Source organism: Lytechinus variegatus, chromosome 3, assembly GCF_018143015.1.
Source record: "Lytechinus variegatus isolate NC3 chromosome 3, Lvar_3.0, whole genome shotgun sequence".
Taxonomy (NCBI): domain Eukaryota; kingdom Metazoa; phylum Echinodermata; class Echinoidea; order Temnopleuroida; family Toxopneustidae; genus Lytechinus; species Lytechinus variegatus.
The window spans coordinates 5,099,111-5,115,930 of record NC_054742.1 but is presented as its reverse complement, the minus strand read 5'-3'; the positions used below and the strand labels follow the sequence as shown (position 1 = coordinate 5,115,930).

The window sequence follows — 16,820 nt, the reverse complement described above, 5'->3', positions numbered from 1 at the left end:
TATTCCTGCAACACCATGATACCACACTGAATGTATTCGACGTACGTCTATCTGTTTATCTATTTTGTTCCTAAATAAGCACATTTGACCCCTTCATATAAAATGTCTTCTTAGATATAGACTTTTCACAAAGAATCCACAAAAAATAAGACTTCTAAACTTCTAAGTGCATTTAGACATGTATTTTGGCTTCCAATCAAAGTTTGTTGACCTTTGACCTTTCACTGACCTTGTCTTGACCCTTTATATCTTCTGGAAAGGACTTCTGACGATGGACTTATCAAAATCGAAAATAAAGAAGTATACACATGCATAAAAACACAGAAAAAATTAGCTTTCTTAACACCTTCAGTGTAATTTGCTATTTAATGAAAGTTTGTTGACCTTTGACATTTCCGGTCATAACTTTTTAACGGGAGGTCAAAAGTATATGGTTGTGTACAGTTTTTTGTTCAGTATAACAAGACAAACAATTTGATGTGTCACTTGACAGAATTGGAGCAATTCAAAAAATTAACCCCTATTGACCCCCATTTTGTCCACTTACATGGTCAAGATGACCTTAAGAAATTTGTCACCAAGTTGAAACTTGTTCCTTGTGATGCCACCAATCACATAAAAGTGAAAAATCAGACTTAGCCAATTTGTCGAAGTAAATTACATATGCTGCCTGATTATATGGTCCACTAAGAGATGAAATCATACAAGAAATATTATACAATCATGTCACCAGAGATTGATGCAACATATACAAGAAAGATACATATTATTATTCATCACAAATAAACATACATGTAACGAGAAGAACAAGAAATTAAACACATTTCGGCACTACACAAATAATGATTTCACATTTATGAATTAGTTCAAATTCAAAGAAAGCATACCTCACAAGAAGATGAAGGATAATTTTAGGTCAAATTCTAGTTCATAATTGCAGTTTCAATACAATAAATAATGATAACACAAAAGTTTGAACAGTCTGTTTGTGAGTGTAATGCTTATACATTATGCAATATGGAACATTTTAAAATTTCTTACTGAAATTTATAATATCCAGACGAGCTTTGAAAGGTTCCCCTCCTTACTCTGCTATGCCATTAACAATCATTACTATTAGGTCACAACAAGGTGACAGTATATTCAGGTTCAGAAACAACTTTCTCTCTCTCTGGGTCATTTAAGCCACAGTATGTCATATTACCCATCCACCCCACCTCAAATCAGACATCTTGATTACACAGTTTCAGTCTCCACTAATTACATGTACATGAGTAAACAATCAACAAATTTACTGATGCCTACGCAGCCATACAGGAGATATATTGGAAAAAGTTGGAAATAGGATTAATGTTAATATTCATTTTTGCACATATAACTCTTTTGTAAATCAATAATTATAACTGAAAAAAAAATTATTGCCACTAATCACAGTACTTCATGTATCAAATTTTCTTTTAAAAATATAGTGTCTCATGAGGGATTTATACTCAACTATCTTCATTTATTCAGGTACATACAATACAACTTGATCTCCTTACTCTAAGCCTAATAAAAAAACGAACATACTTTCTCTCCTTAGGAATTATACCAATACAAAAACTATGGTATTTCATTTAACAAGTAAAGAGTATTATTAATGCTGTTATACATTGTAGCTAAAAGTTGATTTGGGAATTGGTTCAAATTTTGACTAAGGGTGTGTTTATGCTTCCATTGCGAGGACAGAATCAGTGATTTCAAACGTCGATTCAAAACGCCGATCGTAAACGTGGTTCTGGGAGTGCTGTTTATGCTTAACTTTTCAGACCAAATCATGATCTCCAGCTGGCTTCGCATCGTAAAGCGAGGTCAAATTGGGCGCGCCTTTTTTCGAAAGTTTTTTTCCGATTGTTGTTATTAGGTGGAGATAACATGAAGCAATACGACTGTATTTGCCCGCGGATTTTCATCTCACCGGAAGCATGTACCAAATGACGTCATTTAAACACGTGTACATGTACGATCGTGGTTCTGTTTATACTTCCCCAGAAAGCCTGATTCTGGTCAAACGACGTTTACAAACGCACCTTTTTGTGAGTTTATGATCGGCGTTTTGAAACAGCGTTTAAATGAAAGTAAGCATGGACGCAACTGTGTTTTTGACTAATCACGTTTGGAAACGCTGATTCTGGCCTGAAAAGAGGAAGCATACATACGACTTTAAACAATTAAACAAAATGAAGCAGCCAATTACATCACATTATTGGGCTCCCTTTTTATTCATTTTTTGGTTATGTACACAAAAGATGGATAATTTTCTATGATAATTTTGTTCCAGTAATTTGTTTGCTGAGTCTGGCCCATAGGAGTAGTTGATGAGCTGATAAGTGATTAATTCATTAGAAACTTTGATTGATGAACAGACTGAAATTCATTTATCAGCTTCAATTGGAATGTTCCATGATAAGCTATCAGACAGCTGGAGCTAAAGTATTTTCTAGATCTAATTAGGTCCTTTCAGATCCACCAAAATTTACCAGAACTTTTAAGTCCCAAAATAACGGATAGGACCTACTGTAATAATTTTCTGCAATCATAGCCACCTCAACCACACCCTTTAGGGGGTTCTCAAATTCTCAATTTTTTCTCAAATTCATAAATGGTAGTAGTATGAGTGGGACTCTGGTGATCAACAAGCTATCATTTCAACCCACGATACCTAAGCCCCCAAAACTTGCATAGGATATTATTTGTAATTCGCCTTCACACTGCAAGTATATCTGCAAGCTTAGAAAATTCCCCATGAAGTATATTAAAGTACAGATACAGTGTACCAACCATTCTAATGGGCAATTTCTGATCGAAATTGATCAGAGTCGGTTTCTTAACCAGAAAACATGAGGTATTTTCCCTTTTGAGTGGGTCTGAAATCATCTATTGATGGTTTGCAGAGCAGCTGAAACCCTTCTGGTATATCACTTTATTTAGGCTACTATTACTTCAAGGAGAGAGTCAGAGGTTTGAAATGTCACAGTGATGGGAAGAAGATATCTCTTTTACAATGTTGTCCCACAAATAGGAACCTGTATACTTGCATTCAAAATTGACTTCCTAAAGTCCAATTAGATACTCCACTACATGAATTATTTTATATAAAAAATATATCACCTGCTGTTTCAACTATATGCAATTTTAATTCATTCAATCAATGGATACAATATACAACTATTCATATTATGATTTATTTTAACATAGAAACATTTCTTCCCATCTTTTAAATAGTACCTATATGTGAAATCTAAGCCTTAATAACTTTTTTTTTAATTTTACATACAGTATTTATCTCTGTATACATGCTATTATATATCATGTATTACACCTTGCCAATGGCAAAAGCATATTGTTATTGTTTTGTGCCATGTACCTGGCTTGAATGTGAAACTTCTTTTGACTTAAATAATATTTAAAGATGACACAATTAAATCATTGATCAGGATATAGAAAAGTCGTAAGATTACAGTGTAATCAGCCCTAAGTAGGATTTTTTTTGTATCTTTTGAAATTGTTTTCTGACAAATTTTGCCACTGGGCCTCTGCAAAAATTTTTGTGACTGTGCCACTCGCTGAATTTTTACTTCCAAGTCTTGTACATAGTTTAGACCAAATTTGCGACGCCCAGGTACGCAGTTCCGAAATTACACAATATTTTGTAAGCACAAAAAGCCTAAAAAACGTGATTACATGTACAAAGTCAATGCAAATTGTATTTTTCAACCAAAATCATAAATGTATGGTTATTTTGACTTTTGTTGGTTTAGATGAATTTATTTTATGTTATTTATGATCGCAAAGGGGTCCCTGACAAAGTTAGAAAAAAGTGACAAAGTTTGAAAAAACAAAGAAATACAGAATAAATAAAAAAAAAGCAATAAGACAATTGGAATGAATTATTTTTCGGCATTTTTTTTGTAGATTCTTGTTAGAAATGTAAAAATGTATATGTTTACCAAAATTAGCATTCTACTAGCTATAGAAAGTTTGTTAAAGGGAAAAACATTTTAAAAAATTAGAGCAAATTTCATATGCTTATTTGCATAATCAATTAATAAAAAATTATAAGCAATTAATTTTTTGAAAATTTTATTATAAAGTCTTGTAGTTTACATCTGGCTCTCACGCATGCAAATTTTCGTGGTGATTGCACAATCAATGTCCGAGATCTAGGGGGTCAAATTGACCACCCCCCCCCCGATATGTTGGTCTAAAATAACCCAGTTAAGGAAGCCGCAAACTCCCATTTTCAAATTGAGATATTAGGCCCGACATGGAAGAGGTTGTTTGATTTCAGGATCTAGGAAGCCTGATGTTATACTTCTTTTACCCCTTTCATAAACCCATCCTCCAATTAGCCACCTAATACCCCTTTCATAAACCCAATTACTATGAATTAGGCGGCTAATAGCAGCATAATTTGGTCGTAAAATTGGAGGAGGACAAGAGTTATCCGCATTACTCTGATGCTGCTATTATCCGCATAATAGCGGCATCGGGATAAGATTTTGAGTTTATGAACGCATTTCCAAATAATGCGGATAATTGCCATGGTGCGGTCACAAGGTCACCCTTTTCCAACACAACGGCATCGGAGGGGGCGTGTCCAGTTGTCATGGCGATTATCCACCTTTTTCAGGACGGGTGCCCGTAAAAATAATGCGGCTTATTTTCTGAGTTTATGAACACAATTTTTATTGAATTATCCGCATTACTCTTAGGCGGCTAATTGGAGGATAGGTTTATGAAAAGGGTATACGAGTATTAGCGGTATTAGCCGCATAATTGGGTTTATGAAAGGGGTATTTGACTTGCACATCATTTTGTATGTACACACTGTCACCATTGTTCATGCAACATATTCAATAGCTTATTGTTGAAAATGAATACCATAAAATGTACACATTGTGACTTCCTGAAGTGCAGAATTTAGTACTCAATTTTTTTAGTGAACAAAATTCTACTGAAGAATAATTATGATTTTTCCTTCTTCTCATACCCCCTTCAGCTAGAAAGGTCAAAGCAGCATGAATTTGGTTCATTATTGGGTGAGCATAGTAGTTGGTCCCTGATGGGGTCTTACCACAACAAGGCCAATGGTTCACAAGGACGAGAGTCCACAGACTGATTTTTCCTCAAATCATATTTTCCTTTATCAGGATATTTGTCTTAATCAATGTTAATCAAATAAAGTCGCAACTCATCCCATAACACAGGCAAGAGTGTGTTGCAGGCATCCTTTGAAGATTTAAGTTAAAAGTTCAATTAGTTTTTAATGAAAAATCGAAACATTTGGACTGTCTGAATCGTTTGGATTTCTTTCTCTTACATTCAAATCTTAAAATTAATAATCTAACTCCAGAATTAGGCAGTTCAAATGTTTTATAATTAAGCTTCTGATTGTTCTTCAAAATTGGTACATTTGACTTTGTCAAATTATGTTTGTCTATATCTTTCTATATCTATATCTCGTAGTAGTAGTACATGTAGTAGTAATAGTAGTAATAGTAGTAATCGTAGTAGTATTAGTAGTAGTAGTAGTAGTAGTGTGTGTTGCTAAACTTCGAGTCTCGAGTTTCGAGTTTCCAAACTTTCATTGGAATTGGTCATTAAAGACCCTCGCTTTCAAATGTTTTTAATTTAGCCGCTATTATCCACAGATTAGCGAAATCATGCACGTCAAACACTTTTACTCTGGTGCCGCTAAAATCTTCTAAGGACATACAAGGAAATGAAGTTAACATGTTGAAAGCTTATAATTCCATTGAGGCAAAATTTGCTGTATCTTTTTTCAGGAAATCGAAGCGACCTATACAGTAGAAAATGATTTAAATTCTCGATTGGATGATTATAAAAAGAGAGAGTACAAGTATGTAGCCTCCCGCGATTAATAAAGAAATTATAGCTAAAACACTATGAATAAGTCAAATTTAAAAAAAAGTTCCATAATGACATGAAGTTCGTTAAATACACTTTTCCACCATTAGTAGGAGCAATAAATGTGATTGATTTGTAAATAAAATTTCAAGGCCTATCTACTACTATTAACAAAATATTATAATTCGGATATGAAAGGCGAGACTCGAATTTTTCAAAAATTCGAGTTAAAAGCATTGTTCTTTAATACTAATAGTAGGAGCAATAAATTTGATCGATCTGTAAATAGAATGTCAAGGCCGATCTACTACTATTAACAAAATATTATAATTCGGATCAGAAAGGCGAGACTCAATTTTTTGAAAAATTCAAGTTAAAAGCGCTGTCCTTTAATACTAATAGTAGGAGCAATAAATTTGATCAATTTGTTAATAGAATGTCAAAGCCTATCTACTATTATTAACAAAATATTATAATTCGGATGAGAAAGGCGAGACTCGAATTTTTGAAAAATTCGAGTTAAAAGCGCAGTCCTTTAATACTAATAGTAGGAGCAATAAATTTGATTGATTTGTTAATAGAATGTCAAGGCCATCCGAATTATAATATTTTGTTAATAGTAGTAGATAGGCCTTTGACATTCTATTTACAAATTGATCAAATTTATTGCCCCTACTGTTAGTATTAAAGGACAGCGCTTTTAACTCGAATTTTTCAAAAATTCGAGTCTCGCCTTTCTCATCCGAATTATATTTTGTTAATAGGAGTAGATAGGCCTTGACATTCTATTAACAAATCAATCAAATATATTGCTCCTACTATTAGTATTAAAGGACAGCGTTTTTAACTAATAAATGATAATAATAATGCATAAAATTCGAGTCTCACCTTTCTCATCTGAATTATATTTTGTTAATAGGAGTAGATAGGCCTTGACATTCTATTAACAAATCAATCAAATTTATTGCTCCTACTATTAGTATTAAAGGACAGCGCTTTTAACTCGAATTTTTAAAAAATTCGAGTCACGCCTTTCTCATCAGAATTATAATATTTTGTTAATAGTAGTAGGTCGGCCTTGACATTCTATTTACAAATCGATCAAATTTATTGCTCCTACTATTAGTATTAACAGACTGCGCTTTTAACTCGAATTTTTCAAAAATTTGAGTCTCGCCTTTCTCATCCGAATTATAATATTTTGTTAATAGAAGTAGGTCGGCCTTGACATTCTATTTACAAATCGATCAAATTTATTGCTCCTACTATTAGTATTAAAGGACAGCGCTTTTAACTCAAATTTTTCAAAAATTTGAGTCTCGCCTTTCTCGTCCGAATTATATTTTGTTAATAGTAGTAGATAGGCCTTGACATTCTATTAACAAATCGATCAAATTTATTGCTCCTACTATTAGTATTAAAGGACAGCGCTTTTAACTCGAATTTTTCAAAAATTTGAGTCTCGCCTTTCTCATCCGAATCATAATATTTTGTTAATAGTAGTAGATAGGTCTCGACATTCTATTTACAAATCTATCAAATTTATTGCTCCTACTTATGGTGGAAAAGTGTATTTAACGATATTTGTTTATGTCATTATAGAGCCGTTTTTTAAATTAGATCTATTCATAGTGTTTTAGCTATAATTTCTTTATTAATCGCGGGAGGCTACATACTTGTACTCTCTTGCCTTTAACTGCATATCTTTTTTTAATCATCCAATCGAGAATTCAAATCATTTTCTACTGCATAGGTAGCTTCGATTACCTGACAAAAAGATAAAGCATATTTTGTCTTAATGGAATTACAAGCTTGCAACTTTCAGCTTCATTTCCTTTTATGTCCTTAGAAGATTTTAGCGGCACCAGAGTAAAAGTGTTTGACGTGCATGATTTCGCTAATTTGTGGATAATAGAGGCTTAAATTAAAAACAATTAAAAGAGAGGGTCTTTAATGACCAATTCCAATGAAATTTTGGAAACTCGAAACTCGAAGTTTAGCAACACACAGTAGTAGAAGTAGTAGTAGTAGTAGTAGTAGTAGTAGTAGTAGTAGTAGTAGTAGTAGTAGTAGTAGTAGTAGTAGTAGTAGTAGAAGTAGAGTAGTAGTAGTAGTAGTAGTAGTAGTAGTAGGAGTAGTAATAGTAGTAGTAGTAATAAAAGAAGTAGAAGCAGCAGTAGCAGTAAAACTAGCCATAGTAGTGGGAGTGGTGGTGGTAGTAGTAGTAATAGTAGTAATAGTAGTAGTAGTAGTAGTAGTAGTAATAGTAGTAGTAGTAGTAGTAGTAGTAGTAGTAGTAGTAGTAGTAGTAGTAGTAGTGGTGGTGGTGGTGGTGGTGGTGGTGGTGGTGGTGGTGGTGGTGGTGGTGGTGGTGGTGGTGGTGGTAGTAGTGGTAGTAGTGGTATTAGTAGTAGTAGTAGTAGTAGTAGTAGTAGTAGTAGTAGTAGTAGTAGTAGTAGTAGTAGTAGTAGTAGTAGTAGTAGTAGTAGTAGTAGTAGTAGTAGTAGTAGTAGTAGTAGTAGTAGTAGTAGTAGTAGTAGTAATATTCATACACAAACAGGAGTCTTCTCAATGTAATTGTAAATTATGTGCAAAAATACTGTTTTTAGCTTTGGGCTGTGCAAATATGCAAAGATTAAGAAACTTGCATATCATTATCAAAGCAATTTGAAAAATGAAGCACCCATATCGTGCACTGCCTGAGCAGTTGCCACTTTGTAAATAATAACAGGCTTAGATTTGTATACATTTTTTGGTGGGGGGCTTTATTTTGGTCTATAGTTACATTTGTCCCAAAACTGTGTTTGCTGTTTGATGAAAACTGTAAACTTAAAAATTTGTCATGTATTATAGTTACTTTACCATTTGTTTTCATCTCCTCAAGGACTTTGGTGTCGTCCTCATCCTCTTGAAGAATGATATTAAAACCCTCCTTCTCTAAAGCATCTTTGTAGAAAGGAAGATCTCGTTTAATAACATCATCTTCTCCTCTTACAACAGCTACCTTTGCTGCATCTTGAAACCTCAAATCTCTTGAATCTTCAATCTGGAAAAAACACAATCACAACTCTTCAATTAAAACACAAATCAAAACATGCAATCAAAAGAAACAAAAATCCCCATGACAAGCAGTATAAATACCATGCCCCATTATAAGAAGTCTAAAAATGTACATTCTGAAATGTGAAAGTTTCGTTTCGTTTCGTTTATTTCCACAATAACAGCAAAGATAATTATTTTACAACAGAAATGTGAGTATAGAATAAATTAACAATTAGAAATATTGAAATAGTTCACAAAGGTCCAGTACACAGATATAATGTATAATTGAATTTTAGAAAGTTCAGTTTTAACTTAAATGCTAGCTGTATATTGTGGGGGAAACCTTGGAAAGCGGAGCTTGTAATTCAGGTTCCCCAAAATAATATTACAGTATCATTAATTAATGAAAATGGTATAAAAAGATACAAACTAGACGGGACGATACAAGACTACACTAAACGGGACAAGTACATCAGAACAACTCAAGCACAAACATGGGACAATGAACAGCCTCCTGCAGGAAAATCATAGTGTAACATTATAGTTATTTATCAGTGTAGTCTTAAGCTTATGTTTGAACGAAAATAAGCTTGGTGTCAGTTTTAAAGATTCATCTAGAGAATTCCAAAAATGGGGACCAGTATAAACAATAGTCTTCTGTTTGTAAAAAGTTCTGAGCTTCGGAAGATGGAAAGATGACGATAATCTGGTGGGGTAGCTGTGCAAAATCTCGTTTCTTAAAAACAGTAAACTTAAGGAAGTTGGCAGCTCTCCTTGGTTTAACTGAAACATAAAGCAGCCCAGGCGAAGAGAGTACAAATCCTGTATTTTTAAAACTTTATTGGAGAAGAACAATTGATCTGAGTGAGCTAATCTGTGTTTATGACAAATGATTCTCATTATTCTTTTCTGTGTAAGTAGTAGTCTATCCAACTGATTTCTAGAGGAACTGCCCCAAGCTAATATCCCATAATTTAAGTAAGAAAGAATAAGGGTATTATACAAATTTGATAAAACGTTTGGAGGCAAAAAAGTTTTTAGTTTGTTTATGACGCCAACATTTCTAGATAAAAGTTTTGATAAATACGTAATGTGCGGCTTCCATGAAAATTTGTTATCTATATATAGACCAAGAAATTTCGTTGAATCGACAATATCGATTAAAATATTATTAAGAAAGACGTTCCTGGGTAGAGCTGTGATTGAATTACTAAAAAGCATGCACTGGGTCTTTGCAACATTTAAAGAAAGTTTGTTACAACAGATCCATTCATGAATACATCTGAGTTCAGTATTTACTATGTTTACAAGAGTATCAGGATTTTTATGTGAAAAGAAAACACTGGTGTCATCTGCATATAATATGAAAGACAAGGCCTTTGATGAATCCTGAAAATCGTTGATATATAGAATGAATAATAATGGCCCCAAAAGCGAACCCTGGGGTACTCCGCAAATCATGTCATTATAATCGGAATTATAATTGTTTATGGAGACAAACTGTTTTCTTCCAGTAAGATAACTTCTGTACCACTCCAAGGCCTTCCCCCTAATTCCATAATGTGATAGTTTAGACAATAAGATTTCATGGTCAATGGTGTCAAAGGCCTTGGAGAGGTCCAGAAAGATACCAAGAGTGTGAAGGTGGTCGTCAACAGCAGTCGCTATATGATTAATGAAATATAAGATTGCATGTGTTGTTGAATGCTTTTGCCTAAAGCCAAATTGTGATTCTGATAAAAGACCGAAACTCCTCACAAATTTTATTGTACGATTGTATATAATTTTTTCTAAGACTTTGGAAATAGAAGATAAGAGAGATATAGGTCTATAATTACTTATATCGGACGAATCTCCCTTTTTGTAGATAGGAACTACCTTCGCAATTTTCATTCGGTCGGGAACTATACCATTAACAAGAGATAAATTCATGACGTGTTCTAAAGGAATAACAATTTCGTTAATGATATCTTTTAACAAGTCATTACTTATTTCATCATAGCCTGGACTTTTTTTACTTTTAAGTTCTTTTACTATCTTTATGATTTCATTAGCATCGGTTGGAATAAAAAATAGTGAATGTGGGTTTTGGTTCTTTAGAAAGCATTCAAAGGTTTTATCTGTGTGTGGTATTTCGTTGGCAAGATTTGGACCAATGCCTGAGAAATAATTATTAAAGTTCATAGCTATATCAAAATTATCATCAATAACTGAATTGTTGATCTTCACATGTTTTATAGTATTGCGATCTTTTTTCTTATTTAAGACATCATTGATTACTTTCCATGTATCTTTTATATTATTTGAACTCGCTGCAAATTTAGAACAATAAAATTTCTTTTTTTCAGATCTCAAAAGAGTTGTCAAGGTGTTTTTATATTTGACGTATTTTTCACGAGCAGCATCTGACGGGTTTGCACGATACTTGTAATAAAGGTTATTTTTTTTATTGATAGATCTTAAAAGTGATTTACTAACCCAGGGGTTTCGTGGTGTCCGTTTGTTGTTTGGTTTATATTTTACAAGAGGGATACATTCATTAAAAGAATCGAGAAGGATAGTCATGAAATTATCATATGATTCGTTAACATCGTTTGTAACTAATACTTCGTTCCATTTGAGTGAACTTAGCTTATCCTTGAGTTTGGCAATCTTTTCAGGGGTAATTTTCCTAACCATTTTTACATGAGAAGAGTACGAGTTGTTATCAAAGAGAGATAGTATCCTAGCGAAAATAAGAAAATGGTCAGAGATGTCAGACAGAATGACACCAGAATCAATTTCTCTCTCAACGTTTGAAAAAATATTGTCAATTAAAGTTCCTGAATGAGAAGAAAATCTAGTGGGTCTGGTAATCAACGGAATGAATGAAAATGATAATAAAGTGTTTAGAAAATCTTGAGAGAAATTATCCTCTCTGCATTTTAAGAGGTCAACATTAAAATCGCCCATCAAAAAGCAATGTTTATTTTGAAGCAAAGGATTAGAAAGCAGTTGTTGTAATTCATTTAGAAACGTATTATGATCGGAAGAAGGTGGACGATAAACTGTACCTATAACTACGTTTTTTCTTTTGGATAATTTTATTTCGATAAAAACCGTCTCCATCGTTTCATTCATCAGATTTAAGTCATGAAGTACAATGTAATGCAGGTGTATTGGAACGTACAGTGCTACTCCACCACCTCGCCTATTTACTCTATTATTAAATATAAGGTTATGCTGAGACAAGGAATGTATAGTGTGAGGAGCATCCGTAAACCAGGTTTCGGTCAGGCCAATAACAAAAGAATCTACTTTAGTATTATCTAATAATAAGCTCAGTTGTTCGAAATTTTTATTTGCACTGCGGATGTTAAGATGCAAAAGGTTCAAGTCATTCTTACCAGCTGACTTTAAATTGTTGACAAATTGGTTCTGGGTGTAGTATTGAGATTTAACAAAGGATTTGTCATTGACATCAAAAGTATATTCAAATTCTTCTACGTTGTTGTTCATAGTGTCAGAAATATTTTGTTCATATTGTTCGTCAGAAATCGAAAAACTGCCAGCATTTTGCTGTAATTGAAAAAGAAGGTTCAAATCAAAGTCACTGACATCACTAAATGGAAAACTACTCATGCCAAGTAAAACAAGACTGAAAAATGAATATTTCCAGGTGAAGCAAGACTACATAATCAATTGAGGTTAAACAAATAAGGAGCACCAAAGAAACTTCAGGCAACAGCTGCAGAAGGCCACATAGAACGAATAAACAGAACATGAATTTGAACGGAAAATTTAAGCACATATAACTACAACGATAAGCATACGTCTTGGCAAGTAACCACAAAAAATTAAACCCCCTTCATCAATTCTTGTTTTTTCTTCCAAATCTACAGTATAATGAATGCATCTGAAAATTTTATGATTTACACCAGAGACAAGCCTCCTCTTTTATTGAAATAATTGCTTCACAGTGACCTACTGGACCTCTTGAAGATCCCATAGAAACAATGAACAATAACCTTAAAAACAACATCTGACATGTGTACACTGATTATTACCAGAGAGGATCATGGATTGAGCCTCAAGCAATTTCTTTCACCATGGTCCATCAGCAATGAGTCATTACTAAGGTCAAAGTAAGGTCCTAAACATCTTGAAAGAATCCTTAAAGGACAGCTCTACCCCCAGAAAAACAATCTCTCTCAATATTAAATGTTAAATGACATGAGAAATTTTCAGTTTGAAGTAGGAATTTGAATTTATTTGCAAAATGAATATTTCAGATATTGGTTTACCCTTTGGCGAGCTGTACAAGGTACATATCAGCTAAGTCTTGTGGGAGCATTGGTAAATAAGAACATTTTGTTCTGCAACTGTTTCTACTATTAATATTTATTTATTTTTGTATTTTTTTGACACATGTAACTCATTTTGCAAAATGCAAATATATACTCATTGCTGATTAATACATTGCTCAGAGTTAGAAGGGCTTGTGTAGTAAAGATTTGTGTTCTCCTTGTTGGACTCTTTACATATATTTGTTCTCTGTTTATTCCAGTTTTGTCTTGATATATTTGTACTATGTATTGATGTATTGTTTGTTTACATGTATATGCAACTGTGTCTGGAATAAAGTCTTCTTGTGAACACAGGCAATGTCCAAATACAAAGAGTTAATGTTGCAATAACACATTCACTATTTTGTAATCTGGCTGTCAGAAGGGATGTTCAGATACATGTATGTCAATTCTCATTCCTGATGTATAGGCTACTTTATTAGAAGGGTGGTAACTTTCATGCCACTGTAATGCATGCTGGAGCTAATGCTTACCTGTCAGCCCCACAGTATTATTGGAACTATCAGTTTATGTACATTTTTATATTAAACTCTTGATAAAATCATAAATACATGACATAATTGTGATTTCATGCATTCTTGGAGCATTCAAACTAGATAATATGTTTTATATTGAAATATAAGGAAATAAGACTACATGTACTTGTAAAGGAAGAAGTGGGAAGACATTATTGGTTCTATTTAATTTAATTACAATTTCTGCATTATTTTTTTTCATTTCTATTGAATCAACTTGATATTGAGATTGGATTGGCTTTTATGCTCTATTGCAACAATCAGGAAGGGTTCAACTCAGTGCACACTCTACAGTACAAACTTCAGCCAAGGGCATTATCGAGAATAGAACCCTGTTCTCATTACAGTCCTAAAACTAGAAACTGTTTCAAGAAAGCAGTTGGAAGATCACTTTTGCTAGCATTCCTTTCTGATCGCCTGAAAGTGCTTTTTCAAATCCACTTTACGAAAGCGATCTCATTGCTAATAATAATAATAATAATAGCGGTATATTTACCCCGGGGGGTGGGGGGCACTCGACCAAAAAAGTAGTAGGGGTGTGCCGCAGGCGAGACAAAAAACGGGGCCTTGGAGCGGGTTTATTGTAAAAAGGAGGGTCCTCGGAACGGGCTTCGGAAATACAAATGTTTGTGAAAACGGGGGTCCTTGGAATGGATCGCCAGCTTGTGAGTGCGTATGCATCCCTATGGAACGGCATGCGTGCATGATGCAGCTAACTGGCGGAACGGCCGCCGAGTGCGCACGCGCAGAGGGGATGGTCAAACAGCGCTCTGCGGCCACTTTTCACCAAAATTGCAGCTCGTTGTATCAGATCAATGCGACTGGAACGGCGTAACGAAAAATATGCGAAACTTTGGAGCGGATTTCTTCCTTTTTTTATCGATAAGAAGAAAATACTATGCTTTGGAGCGGCTTTCTATGTTCTTTTTTCTCAATAAGACAAAATTGCTATGCCATGGAACAGAAATTTGAGTGTAAAAATAGGGGTCGCCTCTGCGGCACATACCCACTATGCATTATATACTGAGTGCCCCCCCCCCGGGTATTTACCCAGGGTAGCCACTTCATTTTCGAAAACTGTTCTCCCAGCGGGCCCTGCTATTATTACCCTGGCTTTAGCCGGGCTGCCTAGGCACTCAAGCATTCAAGGAACTTTTCCTGCCAGGTACCCATTCACATCACCTGGGTCAAGTGCAGCACAGTGTGAATAAATTACTTACTGAAGGAAAACACGCCATGGCTAGGATTCGAACCCACAACCTTCTGTTTAAAAGGCAAGAATCAGAACCACTAGACCACAATGCGCCCACATTCTGAATGAAGTAAAAAAGAAACCACTGCGTAGACATTCTACATACAAACACAATAACACACCCAATTACAGGCACTCACTCTTGTGCGTGAACTTCCATGCAAAGATCACATTCTGAAGAATGGTTGTGTCCTCGCCTAATAAACCAATTTAATGAGGCAAAGCGATCTTGAAAACTACACTGCAGGTTGGTTTCCGAAATGGTTTCAAAGACCACTAACATGTAAGATCACTTCCAAGACCACTTTGAGCGTTCCCATTACACATTAAACTGTGAGTAAAAAAAAACTTGACAATAAAATAAAATCATTATATATAATTATACAATAATTATGTGCTCATGACATATTTTTTCTGTAAAATTGGGATATAGGCTATATCCCAATTTTACGGAAAAAATATGTCATGAGCACATAATTATTGTATAATTATATATAATGATTTTATTTTATTTATTTATTTATTCATATTTCACCAGGGTAGCTCATTCAACAAAAGTTGATCTTCCATGAGGCCCTGGATAACAAACAATACAACTATATATACAATTAAAAACAGTCAATGGTGATAATACATATACAATTATCAGTCCATATTATATTATCAAAATACATGTACAGACATATAAAGCATGATCATACATTCATGACACATCTTTTTATTAAATTTGGGATTTGTGAGGTGTCAAGTTTTTTTTTAACTCACACAGAAGTTTCCATTGAACAGGTTTCCACTAAATTAGTTTTAGGACTAAAATGAGAATGGGTCTAGTACTACAAAGACCAACAACAAATACCAGACTCATCAACTTTCACATTTCAAACATTCCATAAAGCAATAGATAGAGTTGAAGAGCACATTTGTAGAACCCAATTGCATCATGCATTGCTGTGTTGTAAAATATAATAAAACAACTTTAATACATGTACCTCATGTAGATGAAGTAGCAAAGGGCTCCTCTCATCAGCAATTTTATCTCCAGTGCCTTCTTCCAATGGTTTGTCATTTTCTTTGCCCCATATAGCAACATCTTCATCTTGGAAATCTATCCCTTCTAAAATATTTCTGTATCCTTCCACTCTATTTCCATTTCCTCCATGATTCTCAGCAGGAACGCTCTTAACATCATTAATCATCAAACTATCCGATCCTTCTCTATTCTCAATGCTCGTATTTTGACAAGAGAGATAAAGAAACAAGACAAGGATTGCACTGATCAAGAAGAGAAGATCCCGGAGACGTTGTCGAAGAAGACGCATTATATAATGCCATGTCATATTGGGAATGGTTGGGAAAAGTTAATATATGATGTTTTTAGTTGATTGCTTGAGGAGCTAACATCCTGATGCATGTTTAATTCTCAGTGTTGATAACATCCATGACAATTGTCTCTTTTTTCTCTGTTCTCTATGGGTATAGGCCTAAGGTGTTATCTGTAGAGAAAGAGAGAGAAGAAAACAGAGTAATAAAAATTCCAGGATAATGATATTGATCAGTGAGTGATGTTTTAGACCGTAGTTGATAAATGTATTGATATGCTCTTTAGCCAAGAATAGCCAAACACTTTAAGCTCATACATTATCTGAATTCACTCTGTTGGCCAAATAGCATACACTTAAAGATTATTTCCTTTACATACATGAGAAGTGCTATAAAACTTGTTTGTAACAGAGCACTGAACACAGAGGGGTGGGA

General features: G+C 34.1%; 1 protein-coding gene across 6 annotated transcripts in view; it reads right to left on the bottom strand.

Moving 5' to 3' along the window:
• Window positions 1-16,820, bottom strand: part of LOC121410052 (cadherin-like and PC-esterase domain-containing protein 1) — a 54,842-nt gene that overhangs the window by 29,235 nt on the left and 8,787 nt on the right. For all 6 annotated transcript variants that reach the window (XM_041601895.1, XM_041601892.1, XM_041601897.1 and 3 more), the window contains exons 2-3: window positions 16,055-16,558; window positions 8,773-8,956 (exon numbers count right to left, since the gene is read on the bottom strand). In XM_041601895.1, coding sequence (XP_041457829.1) covers window positions 8,773-8,956; window positions 16,055-16,402 — 532 coding nt within the window. In that variant the 5' untranslated portion in view covers window positions 16,403-16,558. The remainder of the gene's footprint in view (window positions 1-8,772; window positions 8,957-16,054; window positions 16,559-16,820) is intronic.